Source organism: Eleutherodactylus coqui, chromosome 3 (assembly GCF_035609145.1).
Source record: "Eleutherodactylus coqui strain aEleCoq1 chromosome 3, aEleCoq1.hap1, whole genome shotgun sequence".
Taxonomy (NCBI): Eukaryota; Metazoa; Chordata; class Amphibia; order Anura; family Eleutherodactylidae; genus Eleutherodactylus; species Eleutherodactylus coqui.
The window spans coordinates 279,378,497-279,395,914 of NC_089839.1; the positions used below are offsets into that span (position 1 = coordinate 279,378,497).

At 45.8% G+C, this 17,418-nt stretch overlaps 1 protein-coding gene across 1 annotated transcript in view; it reads left to right on the forward strand.

Moving 5' to 3' along the window:
- COP1 (COP1 E3 ubiquitin ligase) overlaps positions 1-17,418 on the forward strand; it is a 180,669-nt gene that overhangs the window by 102,798 nt on the left and 60,453 nt on the right. The window contains exon 15 of the mRNA XM_066597491.1: positions 13,740-13,856. Within this exon, the coding sequence (XP_066453588.1) occupies positions 13,740-13,856 (117 nt within the window). The remainder of the gene's footprint in view (positions 1-13,739; positions 13,857-17,418) is intronic.

Below are 17,418 nucleotides of genomic sequence, written 5' to 3' on the forward strand. Positions count from 1 at the left end.
ACAGGTTAGTACCGTGCGCGGGGTCACCGGCCAAACTCGCAACTGGAATCCGCAGTGGGCCTTCACATGCGGAATCCAATTTGGTCGTGTGAGCCCGGCCCTACTCAAGTAATTTGGAAGATGGCAGAGGGACATTTGGTTCCCTTCAGCAACTCTTCACTCTTCCCTTGCTGCCTAACTTGCATGAGGACATCCCAAGCTCTCTTCCCAGGACCGTCCATGGTTTTAATATGTTGCATAATGCATGTTGCATATGGATCAAGGCAAAAACATCTGTATGCAAGTGTACATAAATAGTGGAGTAATGTTCCTTGACGTGGGCGGACCCCTGAATATTCAGCCGAAGGAGAAATTATAAGCAACGCTTGGCCCCGGTGCACACAGCCACCACCAGGGCACTGAGCGAGAAGTCACTCGGTAGTCGCTCGTCGTACCATTTCATTGAGCTGGAACGGAATTATTGCTCAGCGGCTTCTCGCTCGGTGTAAGCAGGAGGCGTTCAATCTTTGAGCAACTGCCTGTTTTGCAGTAAATGGAGGCGGTGGGCGGCCGGGAGAGATCTCCAACCCGCTCCGCCTCCATCCTCTGCCCAGACTATAGCTCCTGTGTGCAAGCGAGGAATGATGGTCGTTGCTGCTCCGGCAGTCGGGTACCTTTTTTATGAGAGCGTATGGGTCAATCCAAAAATGCATAACTATTTTAATAAACCCACAGTACCTGGGACCAGATTAAAGGGGTTTTTCCACTACTTAAAAATGGTTGTCCTGGTTGCTGCAGCTAATCGGTGGTTACAGTAGTGAGCGATTGGCTAATAGCATCACATGCCCTGGCCAGCAGCAACTGGGAAATACATGGTGGCCGTGAAGCAATCTTAAGTCATGGAAAAACTCCCTTTAAGTTTTTCCTGTGGTGGTTGTGAGATGGCCAGTAGTGTCATACACAGAATGGTCACTTCATTAGAAACACCGGCCCTACACTATTGGAGCTTCTTTGTATGGGAATAAGACCCATCAACCCGGACCGCAGCATAAAATCAAGTGAGCAAGGTTTCCAAAATCTGTTTGTGTAAATCCACATTAGATGGGAAAATCCAGCGATCGGAGCGACTTCCAAAGAGGTCTGGTCATCGGTGCGAGACTAGTTGTGGGGTTCTTGTGCAATAGTGTGCAGAATATACCAAAATTGCTGTGATCAAGGAAAAACATCCATTGAAGGGGTCGTGTGGCTGTTAACTCATTGATGAAAGGGGTCAGAGGAGGATGTCTAGAATCGGCCCGATGACCAGGCGATGCACAGTCAAGAAAATTGAATATAACGCTGGTGCTCAAACTAACATATCTGAATTTTTTGCATCATTCACAGCAGTTTGTGGTGGAAAATATAAATAATTTTTTTTAGTCCTGGGTGGCCACGCTCCCTCCTAAAAGCCTAGCCCATTTTTTTGGAAAAGTGTGTGGAGGTGGGGGGCTGGTGCAGTAAGAAGAAAAGTTGCAAAACTTTTCTGCAAGCTCGGCTTGCGCAAAATTTTCTACTTTTTTATGTCCACATTCTGACGTTCAATAGTTGGTCAATGTCCGACTTAGTCCCTTATGCGGATGATCTATAGTAGCAAGCAAACAATTTGAGCACCAGTGCTGCCCTTGATGAGCAGAAAGGCGAGACTCCAGGGGGCAAAACAATGCAACAATTATACCACTGAGCAGCGGAAAAACATCACCTGGTCAGATGATTCCAGATTTCTATTGCACCGTGCTGATGGGAGGGTCCGAATTTTGTGCGAGAAGCGTGAATCGATGACCCCCTTCCTGCCTGCTGCTGAGAACATGGCAGCACCTCCATCTAATTTGTAGCAACTACAAGAAGCTTCCTGTCCGCAGGGGCCGACATTCCTGCAGTATGATATCGGCATCTAGTGAAATCTACGCCACAATCAATTCACTGCTGTTACAAAGGGCAAACGAGGTCCAACGTGCTACTAGACGGGGTCTCTAATAAAGTGGCCATTATACTATGTAACATATTCTGCACAAAGAAGAATTCGGACTGCGGTGAGCAGCGCTGTATTAGTCGCCCCGAGTCCTCTAGTAGTAACACCCATGGATAGATGTTGGTCTGTATCTTATCATATCGTTAATGCCTTGTATCACCCGTCCTCTATGACGGCAGCCACTTACCTGCTGTGACTGCAACACAAGTATCAATCGCGTTATGGCAGAGATTAATTACGGCTGCATTGCAGATCGGCGCTCCGGCCGTTCGCTACAGTTATCTGCGACATATTCCATGACATCTAGGTGGGAGAAGCAGATTAATACCATGTACTGAATCACATTTACAAGCGGCAATGAAACGGGTCGCCCGGCGATTCCGGCTAATTTAGGCTCGGAAATCTTGGATGTAATCCTGCTGGAAATAATTTGCTGATTAATTACCGGTGTCTCTCTGGGCCTTCCATCCAACGGAGAGGCGCACAAATAGAGGATCTATATATATAGGTCGTTCTATCTGCGATCTCCCATAATCCTTCCACATAATGGACGAGGTAGTAAAGCCGCAGGATACATCTGGAGGCCCGGCCATGTGTAAATCACACTCCATTCACATTTATTATTCCCATATACTTTTTGTAAGTAGGTTTTTTTTCGGAGCAGGCGAACGCGCTGATAAGTGCGTGGCTGCAAGTGGCGGCCTCCTCGGAGGAATAATTATACATGCTTCATAATCACAATGTCTCGTACTTCACGCAGTGCATAAATATTATACAACGAGGAGTCCATCTGATTGTGGGAGATTTAATCAAATCCCCAGCTCTGTGTCATCTTAAGCAATTTTTTTTATTGCTGACGAGTAAGCAGTAATGGCTTTTTTTTTTTTTTTTGTTGTCTATGAAATATTACAGGCTTTATTTTAACATAATAAACTTGGCTCACCGAGGCGCGTTCCGCATTCATTAACATGACTTTTTAATGGGGAACGGAACGTGGCAAATAGAAGCTTATGCAAAATCTACTGACTCTCAGCCACAGCAAGGATACCCATTCAGAGCGCAGTGTTTAACGGGAAGGCGGAAGGAATAAATGTACCGATTGCCGCCCATATGATGGGTTATATATGTTTTTTGGTCTAAAGCATAAGGGTAGGTCCAGACATGGTGCGTAAGCTCCTTTTGCAGATTTTGGCTGTAAGTGCTTGACAAATGTCTGCTGTGCCTGCATCATTGCAAAGGAGAAAATGCATTGCATGTGCCTAGGAATGCTGTCATCCACTAGGTGGCGCTGCAGAGGTATTGTTCCTTTTTCCTTATTTGCATACATTTCCCAGAGGAGCATGGACGTCTCCTCACTCACCTCCTAGGTGCTCTCCTTAAGGTCCTCTCCTCTCGACACACAAAAATGCTGCAAGTTTGAAAACTTGCTCTGATTTCTCTGCTCGCTTGTTGGTTGGATTTTGAAAACGCCATCCGCTTGTTCTGTTCTGTAAAATAAACAAAAAAAAAAAACCATGAGCACCAATAAACTCTAAAAAAAAAATCCAAAACTTTTTCTTATCAGAAATATTTAAAATACAGTACCCCGGATCACATTAAAATCGTAAGCATACAGGATAAGTGTATAATCCTAAATCCATAGTCACACAGAAATCTATAATGAAGAATGATTAAGAGACAGGGAAATAGGGACATTATAGATCTCAAAAGTACTGCAAGTCCCATAACAGGAGAAGAATATAGGTAATGTAACCTCAAAAACATAAATGCCACAAATAGACTCATTGTAAGAAAGGGGAAAAAAATCCCCCCCTGGAAGGAGGAGTTGGGATGGAATAAAACTTTCTCTGTGTGATTGTAAGAGAGGAGAATTTATTGCAGGAAACTGAACCCTTGATACAAGATGTGATATGGGTGGGCATGGAGGCTCTAGTACCCTGTGGTACTGCCTCTAGCTTGGATACAAGATGTGATATGGATGGGTATGGAGACTCTAGTACCCTGTTGTACTGCCTCTAGCTTGGATGCAGGATGTAATACAGGTGGGCATGGAGGCTCTAGTACCCTGTTGGGCGCCTCTAGCACCCTGTTGGGCGCCTCTAGCTTGGATACAAGATGTAATACGGGCAGGCATGGAGTCATATAGGTTCTGTATGGTATCCTGTGGCATATCAGTCCACATTTGCTGTAACCGAGCCTCTAGATCGTGCAAATTCTTAAGCTGTTGAAGTTGGCATCCCAGATGGTCTCATACATGCTCTACTGGAGATAAATCTGACTGGGCAGCCACAGAAGTGTGACAATGTCGTGGGGGCTTCTGTGACCCCCTTGTGTGTGCGGCCGAGCATTATCCTGCTGCCTCTTGGAAGCCGCCATGAGAGGAACACATGTGGCTGCAGGATGTCCTGAACATATTGCTGAGCTGTTATTGTCCCTCGTACCACTACTAGGGGTGACCGACCGTTGTATATGATTGTCCCTTCCCTCACAGACCATCACACCAGCAGGGGGCAGTGTGCCACTCCGCAGCAAAGGCAGGAGTGAGGTGCTCACCCCAGGTCTCCAGACATGAACACGGCCGTCGTCCGTGCCCAAACTAAAGCTGTATTAATTGTTGACAACAACCCGGTTCCACTCCGTAGCGTCCAGTTTCGTTGTTCACAACACCACAGCAAACAGAGGGGATGGTGCATGGGTGTCAAAGGTAGAATACTCATTCGGCAGCCTGCGACCAAATGTCCTTCAGCCAAACGTCTGAAAATGGTTTCGTCAGACCCATGTGCCTGGAATGATGGTGCCACCTATCTCTGGATGGCGGACAAGGAAACCGTTGGAACTACTCATACTTGTTGGACGATATTCTCTACTGGTGGTTAGTGGAGGGTGTCCTTAGCCCGGTCGCCTTGTGTGCCCTCCCACATCCACTGGTCAGAACAGCCCATGTGGCAGCAATTCATTACTGTGACCATCCAACTTGGATTGCGATAACACACCCCTCTCAAACTCTTCAATTCTGTTGTAGAGGCACATTCCCTTTTAAAGCGACCTTCCGGTTTTGGGACAAAACTGAGTCAGGAGGATAGATTACCTGCAGTTATTCTTCTCTGTTCCTCCAATTTCTGGCTGTATTTTTACCCATCCAAGATGGCTACAGCAATTTTCTAACTACTTTCAGGCACACTGTGCACGGTCTCTGATTGGCCAGCACTGATCACATGACCAGCTATGGCCAATCCGAGAGCAGGTATAGTCTAAAACTACCAATGCACTGAAGTTTAGGTCTTCCAAAGTTTGTGTTGGCCATCTTGGATGCCTAAAATCAGGACCTGGAACTGGCGGGTCAGAAGGACGGCAGAGAAGATAACTGCAGGTAATGTGCTTCCTCCTCCTCCGGTTCCGAGTTTTATCTCCGAACCGGAGGTCACTATAAGACTTGACTGAAGTTTCTTTCCCCAATAAACACGTTGCTTTCCTATTACTGACTGTGAGCTATACTTCCATCAAGGAGTCCCCGAGGAAGAGAACCTGAGTTTACAGCTCCTGAATTTTCTATAATTTTTGTGTCTGTAATTACTGCCCGGGAGCGGGCTCCTCTGCCAATCCTAACCGCGGACAAAGCAATATGTAAGTTACTGAACAAACCGGCGCTCCAGTTTGCCTCTGAGGAATTCTCTGCCGCGGCTTCTTGTGCACATCTGAAAGCTTTGCGTGAATTCATTCCCTTAAACTGCAGATCTCGTCTCTCGGTAGAACTATAAATTCTGAATTGCTTCTCTTGTATGAAAGCTGAGGTTATTAAATATGGTCTGGTTAAACTTGTGCAGCGGGAACATGTGGACCATACCAATCGGCCCGGTGCTGCCGGCCACCGTTGGCTTGCCGTATTGTCGCTCAGAATGAGGTGAACAATGCAATCCACTTGAACGGAGCAACGTGGTTGTATTTTCAATGCTACTTACTGCCCTCGGACAAGAGTGGCTTAGATTCTGCATGAAAGCAGACCTATTTCTTAACCCTTTCCAATCCAATTTGTATCCTGGTTTTCCTAGGGGGCTTACCCTTTTTCTGCCGTTATACAGCGGCGCTATCTGCTGGCTAAAGCCAGTACTGCATGAGGTGACACATTGGATAGGCTCTGACAGCAGAGAGGCTGGCAATATACAGTAAGAGAACTCCGACGGACGTCTTCCAACATCGGAGCTGTACTGCCTTAAATCATAATGTCTTCAGAGGTCAGACAGTGGATTGGAAAGGGTTAATCTCATATAACCCTTATAATGAATGCTTGTACCTAAACGTGCCAACTGCCTGGAATGTACAAAAAGCGAGGAAAGAAAAAATACACCACTACGGTCTAAAAATGCTTACGGATTTAGAGAACTGAATGTGCTTTTTGAACTTGGCTTGTAGTAGGGAGGAGCAGGAGCTCAACGAAACCGAACCTCCATGCCATACAAATTGGGTCCGACGGATGAGCGTTGTGGCCGTCAAAACTGGCAGTGCCAAGTGAAGTCTCTCTGCACACCTGCACTGCCTTTTTCAAGGGTTTTCTGCCATAAAAAAGTTCCCCAGGGTAGAAAATGGCTATTCGCACAGTATGGTTTGAACTTCAGGCCTGTTTTACACGGGCGCCAAAATTGCGCGATTTTTCTCGCGATGCAACAGCGCTACAAATCGCATTTATGTGAAGCCCATGCTTTCCAATGGGTTCCTTCACAGTAGTGATGTTTTCTAGGCCACTACATTGCGAGCATGTGGTGATTTACAGCCATGATTTGCGATGTTTTGTAGCCTGTGTTTCCCTATGGAGCCTGCCTTTCTGTTGCATCACACGAAAACATGGTTTTTGTGCACTACGATGCAATGTTTACAGTAGAAAATCCTACTCTTTCCCCTAAAATAATCCCTAGCTGCATCTAAAAAAATCAGACAAACAATACATCACCTAAGAGGCGCTGTCCACTCTGCACAAGTTGTCTCTGCAGCTCCGGCACTTGTTTGTAGTCTTCAGGGAGTGCTTCCTGGTCGGGGGTTTCAAAAACCCTGCCTCCCAGGAAGCACTACCACTGATTGGCTGAGCTGCAGCGCTCGGAAAACCAATCACTGCAGCGCTCAATAAACCAATCCCAGCCATCGCATTGAATGGCTGTGATTGATGCATCAAGCGCTGCAGTGATTGGCTGAGCCGCTGCGCTCAAGAACCAATCAGAGGCAGTGCTTCCTGGAATGGTTTTTTTTTTTAAACCCCTGACCAGGAAGCGCTCCCTAAAGACTACAAACAGGTTCCGGAGCCGCAGAGGAGACTGCGTCGGAGCCAACAACGCCTCTAGGTGATGAATTTATAAATTTTTATTTATTTATTTATTTTTTTTTTTTATGCAGCTAGGGCTTCTTTTCGGGGTAGGGCTTATATTTCAAGCTCCTCCGAAAAAAATCCTGGCAAAAGAGCGCTACAAAGTTGCGCGACACAAAATCGCAAGATCGCTGTGATAAAATGCAGTGAAGCAGAACACGGATGTGATATTGCGTCTATTTCCTCACGGCGAGATCTCGGTCAGCCTTGTGGAAGAGGCCTCACCAGCAAGAATTGACTGAAGCGCGGATTGTAAGATGGTCACTACTCCTGTTCCCAGGCGGAATGTCGGAGTCCATACTCAAGATCTCTCTTACAACCGCACCATCAGCTTCTTAGCCACCAGTAACCATCTCTCTGATACAGCAGCACTGACGCAGATGATGTAGGGCAGCAATGATGTCACGTTCATCACTCGCATGACCGCTGCAGCCAGCCGCTGGCCTCCGCAGTCATATATGCACTTGAGCTAATGCCTGCAATTGGCTTGACCGCAACAATGATGTGAGTGATGAATGGGAGGTCATGGTTTTCTGTATCCGTGGGGAGCGGAGGGAATGTGGGAAAGAGTAATGGCTGTTTTTAATTTTTTTTTTTAAGGGTGCATTCACTCGTACATATTGTTGATTTCGGTCGCGTAAGTACGCTGCGCAAAAACGCAGTATATATACACAATCGCATGCATATTTGCACAGCGTATTTACACGCTCCATATACTTAATACAGTATCTCAGAGCATACATACGCACAACGATAGACGGGCCATGATTTCCATTACGCGCCACAAAAATACGCAATTTTGAATAAACTCCATAGGAAGTCCTAAAAAGGTTTCTTTTGATCTTTTCAATCAGAAATCCCATTAAAGAGCACTTCAGTCATTTTCCACTTCCCGAAATGGCTGTTGACCAACAACCTGTTAATTTGCACATTTTATGCCAAAGGGCTCTCAAAATGGGTGGCACCACCAGGCGTATAATCTGTGAAGGAACAGTCGCCGCCGCAAGCAGTCGAAGTGGAAAATCAATAGTATGGCTCTTAATATAGAGCTAATGTGTATACAGACTGTGTCTTAAGTCACGGACTTCCCTTGTTTTGTTAAGTAGATTTGCTGAGATGTGAAGTTTCGCTTTGTTACTTTACTATTCCCATTCTGTCTGCAAGAATCCTCTAATGCTCTGTAATAGATCTCGGTGCACGGCGCCTATTACATCTGAATGGTAAAGGCCCTTGAATGCAGCCTGAATGTTAATCACTGCCTTGACATTCAGTAGTATTGACTGTTGAGAGTGGCCTGACACCCGTGGTTCCTTAGAAATCTGAGTATTAAATTGCCGTATGAATGAGAGAGTAATTTCCACTCCGTGCATGTTCCTGCATGACTTCCAATCCAGAGGCTGGGGATAAGTTAGGAATAGCAAACCAATGGTGATGAGGAAGCAAATGTGTTAGCAGCAGTAAGGTATAGAGAGAAAGTCAATTCTCTCAAGAAACAGAAATGCTTCGGCAGCAGGATATTTCATGAGGTTGTCAAATACAAACAACCAGGAGTCATTAGATGGACACACTTCCAGTCATGAACAATTGAATTTAAACTGACCTGCTAACGTCTCAAATCAATAGTCCATCTACACCGAGCTGCAGAAAACCTTGTCTAATGCAGAATAGAAGTTTGCGATTTCGGTAATGGGGCTATGCCTATGTCCAATGAAGAGACTCTGTCAGATCGAAAGAAACTGATATGTTCTTCCACCCAAGACAGGAGCTCAGGTTTTGAGTTTTCTGCTTGAGTGGGGATTACAGCAGGCACGCTATTGCTATAGGTGGGCATTGAGAAGTTACTCAGGTATTTTGGCAGCATGGTGAGGGGAGTCTTGTGGCTGGAAGAAATCTTCATGGTGGTCTGGGTCAGATGGAAAAGTGAAATCATCCATTGACCCTTAGTGGTGGAGACCACACATATGGTCCACACTAGTATTCTTTCATAACCTGAGCTGGTGTGGGTGAGCGAGGGGCTTTGCAAGAGAAAAGAAAATCAATGTTTGAATTAGCGGAGGCATGGCTGTAAAGCTATGCAGCCCTTCCTACTGATCAGAGAATGGGGCATTTCCTCTTTAAGAGAGCTAAGATAACTTGAATACCCTATGGAAACAGCTGTTTGCATGTCTGTACCAGGAGCTGGCTAGTTAATATAGACCTGGGACTTCAGCAGCCTTGGCACTGATTCTAGCTGTATATGGAAATGTACTAAAAAGGGAAGAGAGTTAGGGGTATCGAGTATAATGTGAGTGAGCAGGCTTTCCTAGGTACTTTGACCATGACATGGTAGACAATGAATGATGGGTATTTCATTGTTTTCAATCCATATTTTATTTTTGTGTTGCCATCATTATCTTTACCATGCTGAGGATGCACATAGTTGTAATGCTGGCACTATGCAGATACGAAATATGGATACATATTGTTCAGGCACCATTAAATAAATTGAGAGATGAATATTTAAAGGGACACTAATAGAGATGAGCGAGCATACTCGTCCGAGCTTGATGCTCGTTCGAGTATTAGGGTGCTCGACATGCTCGTTACTCGAGACGAGCACCACGCGGTACTCGTCTCGATTAAACGAGCACTGACCATTGAATTCAATGGAGCCGGCAATACAGCCAGCTCCATTGAAAGCAATGGCCTGCCGGCGATCGCGGGATGAATTGTCGGGAAGGGGTTAAATATATAAGCCCTTCCCTGCAATTCATCCAGAAATGTGTAAAAATAAAAAATATATATATACACTCACCTGGTCCCGGCAGACGGAGTTCAGTGCGGCCAGCGGCAGTCCTCCTGAACTGCTCTGAACAGCTGTGAGTAGTATTCAGCAGCCGGGGATTTAAAATCCCCGCCTGCTGAATGAGCTGCCTCTAATTGGTCACAGCCTGACCAATCAGAGGCAGATTCCACTCACACACCCATTCATGAATTTATGAAGGGGTGTGTGACTGCTGCCTCTGATTGGCTCAGCGGGACCAATCAGATGAGAGGCAGCAGTCACACACCCATTCATAAATTCATGAATGGGTGTGTGAGTGGAATCTGCCTCTGATTGGTCAGGCTGTGACCAATTAGAGGCAGCTCATTCAGCAGGCGGGGATTTTAAATCCCCGGCTGCTGAATACTACTCACAGCTGTTCAGAGCAGTTCAGGAGGACTGCTGCTGGCCGCGCTGAACTCCGTCTGCCGGGACCAGGTGAGTGTGTATGTATATATATATATATGTATATGTATGTATATGTATATATATATATATATATATATATATGTGTATGTATATATATATATATATATATATATATATATATATATGTGTATGTATATATATATATATTTTTTTTTATTTTTACACATTTCTGGATGAATTGCAGGGAAGGGCTTATATATTTAACCCCTTCCCGACAATTCATCCCGCGATCACCGGCAGCCCATTGCTTTCAATGGAGCCACCTGTATTGCTGGCTCCATTGAATTCAATGGGCTAACATCGTTCTGCCGGGACACGGTGAGTATATTTTTTTTAATTTTTACACATTTCTGGATGAATTGCAGGGAAGGGCTTATATATTTAAGCCTTTCCCGACAATTCATCCCGCGATCGCCGGCAGCCCATTGCTTTCAATGGAGCCAGCTGTATTGCCGGCTCCATTGAATTCAATGGGCTAACATCGTTCTTCTCTGCCACAGAGATCTTTATGCTGACAGTGGGGGGGGGGGTCCTCACTCTTGCCACTATTGTGGCTTAATAGTCGGACCTGGGAACTTGAGATGCAGCCCAACATGTAGCCCCTCGCCTGCCCTATCCGTTTCTGTGTCGTTCCCATCATTTTCTTGAATTTCCCAGGTTTTCACAAATGAAAACCTTAGCGAGCATCGGCGATATACAAAAATGCTCGAGTCGCCCATTGACTTCAATGGGGTTCTTTACTCGAAACGAACTCTCGAGAATCACTGAAAGTTCGACTCGAGTAACGAGCACCCGAGCATTTTGGTGCTCGCTCATCTCTAGACACTAACTTTTCAGACAACTTATGTTCATGTAATAGCTTGTTTGGCTCCAGAATCGTGTGATATACTTCTATTAAAAATGTTTTTTACCAATGTAAATTAAATTTAAAGTGGCTGCCACTAGGGGTCTCCCTTCCAGACCCTCTGCAGTTCACTGCCTGTTGTTAGGTCCTGAACTTCTGTAGTAACAGGGAAAATAGAATGTGAATGAGGGTCTGTGGGAGAGGTGCTATCTTTACAGCCTCAAAGCTCTGCACTCTCATAGCTCTCAGATCTGCATACATAGTGTCTGCAGTATCAACAATCTCGGCCTCTAAATGCCTGAATTGTCCTTTCAGAGCAGAAGATCAAGCATTTAAATACAGCCTCTGTTGATTTTGTCAAAAAATGAAGTGAGGGAAAGGAAGTTCAGGACAGTGAACCACTGTCAGAGTAGTAGGCTTGCAAAACAACCCCTGCCTGAAAGTGGATTGCACATAGCAGTTCAGCAGCACAGCGTGAAAGACCACCTGAAAATCAAAACTTTAAAAGCGTATAACTGGGGGCAAATGATCGGATACGAAGGCCCTGGTATATTTTAGAAAACTTGTTGAAGTTCAGGTACGCTTGAAGGTCAAACATGGGGTTGGCTGACCGGTAATGGAAAAGGGTTTCCTAAGTAAGCTTTTTTTGGGGTTGTGAATGTAGCCGGAGGCTCAGATCGCACTTTACATGAAAACTGCTGATCCAGTCCTTGGTGCTAAATCTACCACTCAGGCATGGAATTGGATCTAATTCAGTCATGTTCACAAACTATTAGACCGACGCAAATAAAATCTAACGGTGAGACCGTAACACGTTAATGGTTCAGTAATTAGCAGCCAGGTGTGCATTCAGGCTGAATCCACCCCCCGCTGCCATCTACACCTCTTATACATATTGCAACTTAAACCATGAACATCCATAATAGTGTGATTTACATATCAATGCCCCGATGCCTGCAGCGCATGTGCTAATAACATAGGGGCTTATAAAATGAGTAATGAGCCCGGGAGCCCAATTCATGCCCGTATATTTAGTACTTTGTAATGATATAGATACCTATAAGCAGCCAAGTGAGAGCGGCTCGGTGATTGTATTACAGTATCAGCCGGTCTCCGTTTTCTGCACAGAAAATTAAATTGAAAAATAAGTTACAAATGTAAAAAGTTAAATGAAGGTTCAGCGATGCTGGATTTCACTTCCCAGCAGTTGCACACTAGACCGTAAGACCCCCTGTCCACGGGTGTTGCGGTACCCCGCCACGGGAGCCGCCGCCTGGGAGCAGGAGCCGCAGACAAATCTCCGCCAGTCAGCCTAACCTGATAGATAGGCTGACCGCCGAGAATCGGGGCAATTTACAGCATGCTGCGAATTGCTGGCTGCGAGTGGAGAATCACAATGTTTCCCCGCTCGTGGACAGGTGCCGTCGATTTCCATAGCAATGCTATGGAAAGCTTCAGATGACGTGATTCACCGACTGTCTACCGCCGGCGAAATTACTGCTGTGGACAGGGGGCCTAAGGGTGCTATTATATATTAGCACTTGTATTTGCTGCAGAGGGGGGCTGCACCAAGTTGGCAGTGATGAAAAGTAGGGCACACGAGGCACCAGTTCTTGGGATCAGTGGGGAGTCCGGCGGTGAGACCCCCAACATTCAGGCTTACCGTCTATCCCATAGGTAGTTGACAAAAATGTAACCCCCCCCCCCCCCCCCCCAAGAAATCGCACCCCACTGCTTTACATTCGTATATACCGTAGATGCCTTGCAAGAGGGATGGCCTAAAAACCTTAACTTCTGTTTTGGGCAGTAATGGCCGTATCAGTCACCAAGCAGGTAGCGTACACGTATCTGGTATCTTTATACTCAAGAGAATTGGAGGATTACTTTATGGGATAAATTAAATGAGTACAAGGGGAAAGAACCGAGGAAAGTTGTGTTTAGCTTTCCAGTTTGTGTCCTTCTCCCCAAAATATTCAGGCAAATCGAAAAGATGCTGCTTCCTTTTTGCTCATATGAGAAAGGCCTGCCAAAAAGAAAAATAAAACCAAAATATTGGTATAGTGAAATAGTTTTTTTTTTCTTCGACCTTTGAATGTCTTGGTTCAAAACTTTTGGTTTTGAGAGGGTTAAATGCAGCAGTGAAGCTAGTCACAGAAGTGAATGCGGCTAAATGATCATTAAGAGATACTATTTGTTGCTAGTATATCTCCTGACTACAGGTAATGCTAATCAGAATTGGCCCTTATGTGGGCTGTTTTCATAGTCTTGACTGCCTCTTCTCGTCACAGTGTATGATATTTGTCTTTTCCCTTCTCTCCTCTAGTAAAGCTATGGTCTACCAACCTGGATAATTCGGTTGCTAGTATTGAAGCCAAAGCCAATGTATGCTGTGTGAAATTTAGCCCCTCTTCCCGTTACCACCTGGCGTTTGGTTGTGCAGGTAAGTCTTACTTGTTATAATGCTATGTTTAAGAAGTAAAAATGATACTCTGTCACGAAGATCCGTCAATAACATATTACATATGTATTGGAAAGTATATACCATTTATAACCAGTATACAGTCAAACCTCTAGTTTTCGTTGGTTCCAATTTTAGCCGATTTGCTTTCGGACAGATCGCCAGTGAAACTAGAGACAATTAGTTCCATAGGAATCAATGTAAATCCAATTATTTCGTTCTAGACCTTTCAAAAAACACACCAAACTTTATGTTTGTACAGCGGTTGGCTTTCTCAGCGCTAAACTCTGTACAACACTCCCATTCAGCCCCAGCTACACCTTCTAAGAGAAAAAAAAATGATTATACTCACTTCGCAGGTGCCGTATGGGTCCTGGGGGCAGCCCTCCAGGGCTCCGTGGAGGCTTGTCAAGCTGGCAGAGCATTTTGCTAGTGACGGGGGATTGAAAGTCCCCGCCTCTAGCCAGAGATTGCTCTGATTGGCTGAGTCACAGACCCCTCAGCCAGTCACAGCCCCCTCAGCCAATCACAGCCCGCTCTGGATGCTCCAATCACAGCTATTCATGCAGGGCGGGCACACACTCTCTTTAGCATCGCCATCTTGGATTCAGTTCAAGAAACTTCAATGGAAAGGGCGTCATGGGATACATGATATAAGGGTATTAATAACGAGTTTGAAACTCCACTTTCTAGACTCTCTAAGGCCGGTCTAACATAAACGGAATTGAATTGCGGATTCTGCGATCGCCGTCCACATGGCAGATCCGCGCGTATTGAAAGCCACGTATGCTCGAAATTACGTTCAAACTCACAGGAAGGAATTGCAGATGCAGTGAGCGGAAGAAGAATCGCAGCATGCTCTATTTTAGCGCGAATTCTGCGAGGGCGGCCTCCATTGAAGTCAATGCAAGCTTGTGTCCCGCAGCCTAACGCAATGAAAATTGCATACGAGTGGCGGAATCATCTATGAGGATATATAGAAAAGCCAGAGAGATAGAGATAGATTGCCTGCACAGTCTTCTAATGTCATTCCCTGCTTGCCAGTTTTCATCCACGTGGAAAATCGCATGCATCGGCGATCTACCGCGACCGTGTGCAATTACTATCCGCGATGGATCGCTGGTCGTCTGCATGCAGAATCCGACCCGTTCATGTGAGCCCGGCCTGAGTCGATATCTACTCAGATTAAGCAAGAATCCTCTTACCGTAACGCCTGGGGGCTGCATATCAGCGAAAACTACTGAAATACTGCAGGTGACGTTGGCTGGGGAAGCTTATACACTCGTAAGCGAGACCTGGAATGAACTGAATGCTCCCTGCAGATGGTACAAAGCTAAAATCAGAGCCCTCACCTCTGGCCTCCACCTGCCAGCTGCTGGAATATCTGCGCCGGTCTCCAGGTGTGAGGTTGGCGTTCTCCCTGCACCTCTCTATGCAGAGGTCAGTACGTTTCATCTGCTCGCCCGCCGTCTCCGCAACGTGGAGAGAGATACGAGGCATATGCTTCACAAAATGTGACCAGCAGATTTTAGGGATTTTTGTACATCAAGGTGCGAGGAGAAAACTATGTCAAAATCCGTGGAGTCTTCCAGTTTTTCATAGCGGCTGAATTGTGGAAGGGGAATCAATTATTACTAGACCTGCAGCGTTTAGAAGAGACCTATCACTGACCGGGAAACAGATGAACCATCAGCTACTACCAAGATGTTAGCAGAGCAGCATGTGGGCAGCCCGAGAATTAGGCTTATTGTATCTTCTTGACCTGAACTTGCGTTCGTGTAGATGTCCTTCTCATCTTCTGTACCTCGTGTGGCGCAGAGTGTTAAGGCAGCAGCTCTCGCTCACGACCTGAAGGTTGCTAGTTCAATCCCCACTTGGTTGAGGCAGCCGGCTCAAGGTTGACTCAGCCTTCCATCCTTCCGAGGTCGTTAAAATGAGAACCCAGCTTGCATAAATTACCTGAAGGCGCTGCAGAATAAGTTGACGCTATATAAATAACAAGCCCCCCCTTTCTGATGAAGCCTGTAGGTCCCATAGAGTAGTGAGCGGGTCCGATGACTCCTTTTGGGCAGCAGTCTGGCTACCCATATAGGTTAAGAGAGAGAACTGACTCCTCTGCACAATCTCTGGACCCCATTCAGTATTCATACATCTTGGTTCCTTTAACAAGTTTGTTTTGCAATTTTTGCAACTTTTTTGTTCAGTGTGGGACAATGAGTCTTTGTCTGTTATGTTGTAAGTGAATGATGGACTAGTCCTCCACAGTGAATATCTGGCTTACTCCTCTAGCTGCAAGTCCTGTCCATGACCGCTGTTTTGTGGTTTTTGCCCCTAATGGGTTCACAGTACAGTAGGATTCTGGAGTATCTCGGTGAGAGGCCATCAATCCAGGAAGATAATGTTTGCCCTTGTGGTTAGACCTGTAAGGGTGTGGGGTGTCTTATATTATAGGCTATGCAATGCTACCTTGGAAAAAAAGACAGGAGTGATGGAATAATCCTCCACAGCTTCACGTATTGTAATAGTCGCTGTGGAGAATTAGTCCATTACTCATTTGCATGGCTGTTCCCAGAAAGCATTGCATGACCAGTGTAAGATTTCCCTACACCTCGTAGTGGTCACCTTGTAGCACTTTAATAAGCAATCGTTAATGGCAACCCTTGGGGACCCTTCAGAAGAGCACTGCTTGCGATCTCCATAGCAAGGGGAACTGTTCTGGAGCTCCAACCGCCAATCGAGGTAGTAGAAGGGTTAACAGCCGGGATCAGCATGTTGCCGGCAGGTGTCGGCTATCAAAGATAACTGAACCCGCTCTGTATGTAGCGGCTTGGCTTTTAAGCCCACCTCCTATACAGACACCAACATGTGCTATACACAAGCGTTTCGGGGAGGGGTTAGACGGTGTCGGAGGACTTTATCTTCACTTTTAGGTTAGGATGTCGAAGCTCCTTTTGAACAAAAGTACTTGGATTTATATTGAACGTCAGCAATTAGAAGTGAGTGAATGTGTAGAATGCAACCGACCCCCCCCCATACCCCCACCAAAAAAAAAAATAAGATTAGCAGCATCTTGGCAGTCATGAATGTATCTGCCTTCCTTATGATCCATATCAAGACAATCCTCTATTTTGAAGCTTTCCTCCCTCTCCGCTGCGCACGTATTGCTCTCTTGCATTGACATTTTTATCGCCTGCTGTGTCAAAAGCATTTGACAATACAATTAAAAGGGAAAGGGCGCATGTCCCCCTCCCCCAAGCACTTGGTGTCAAGCCCATTATCCAGAGCTGTCTGAATGTCATCTATAACCTCCAGCCATTGCTGGGGCCTGTCAAACTAGAAGGTTGTAAAGAAGAGAAGGGCAGGACATACTCTGTTCAACAGCGGCACATCCATGTGATCACCGCTCCTAGGTAACGAGCCTCGGTCCCCTTACAAGCCAGCCGCGTGTTCGCCGTGCCCCTTGAAGACACTAATGGGATGCTTTTTGGTTTTTGAGCTCGGATCTGTGACTCTAACTGTGAACCTGCAGGCCTTTAAATGACTG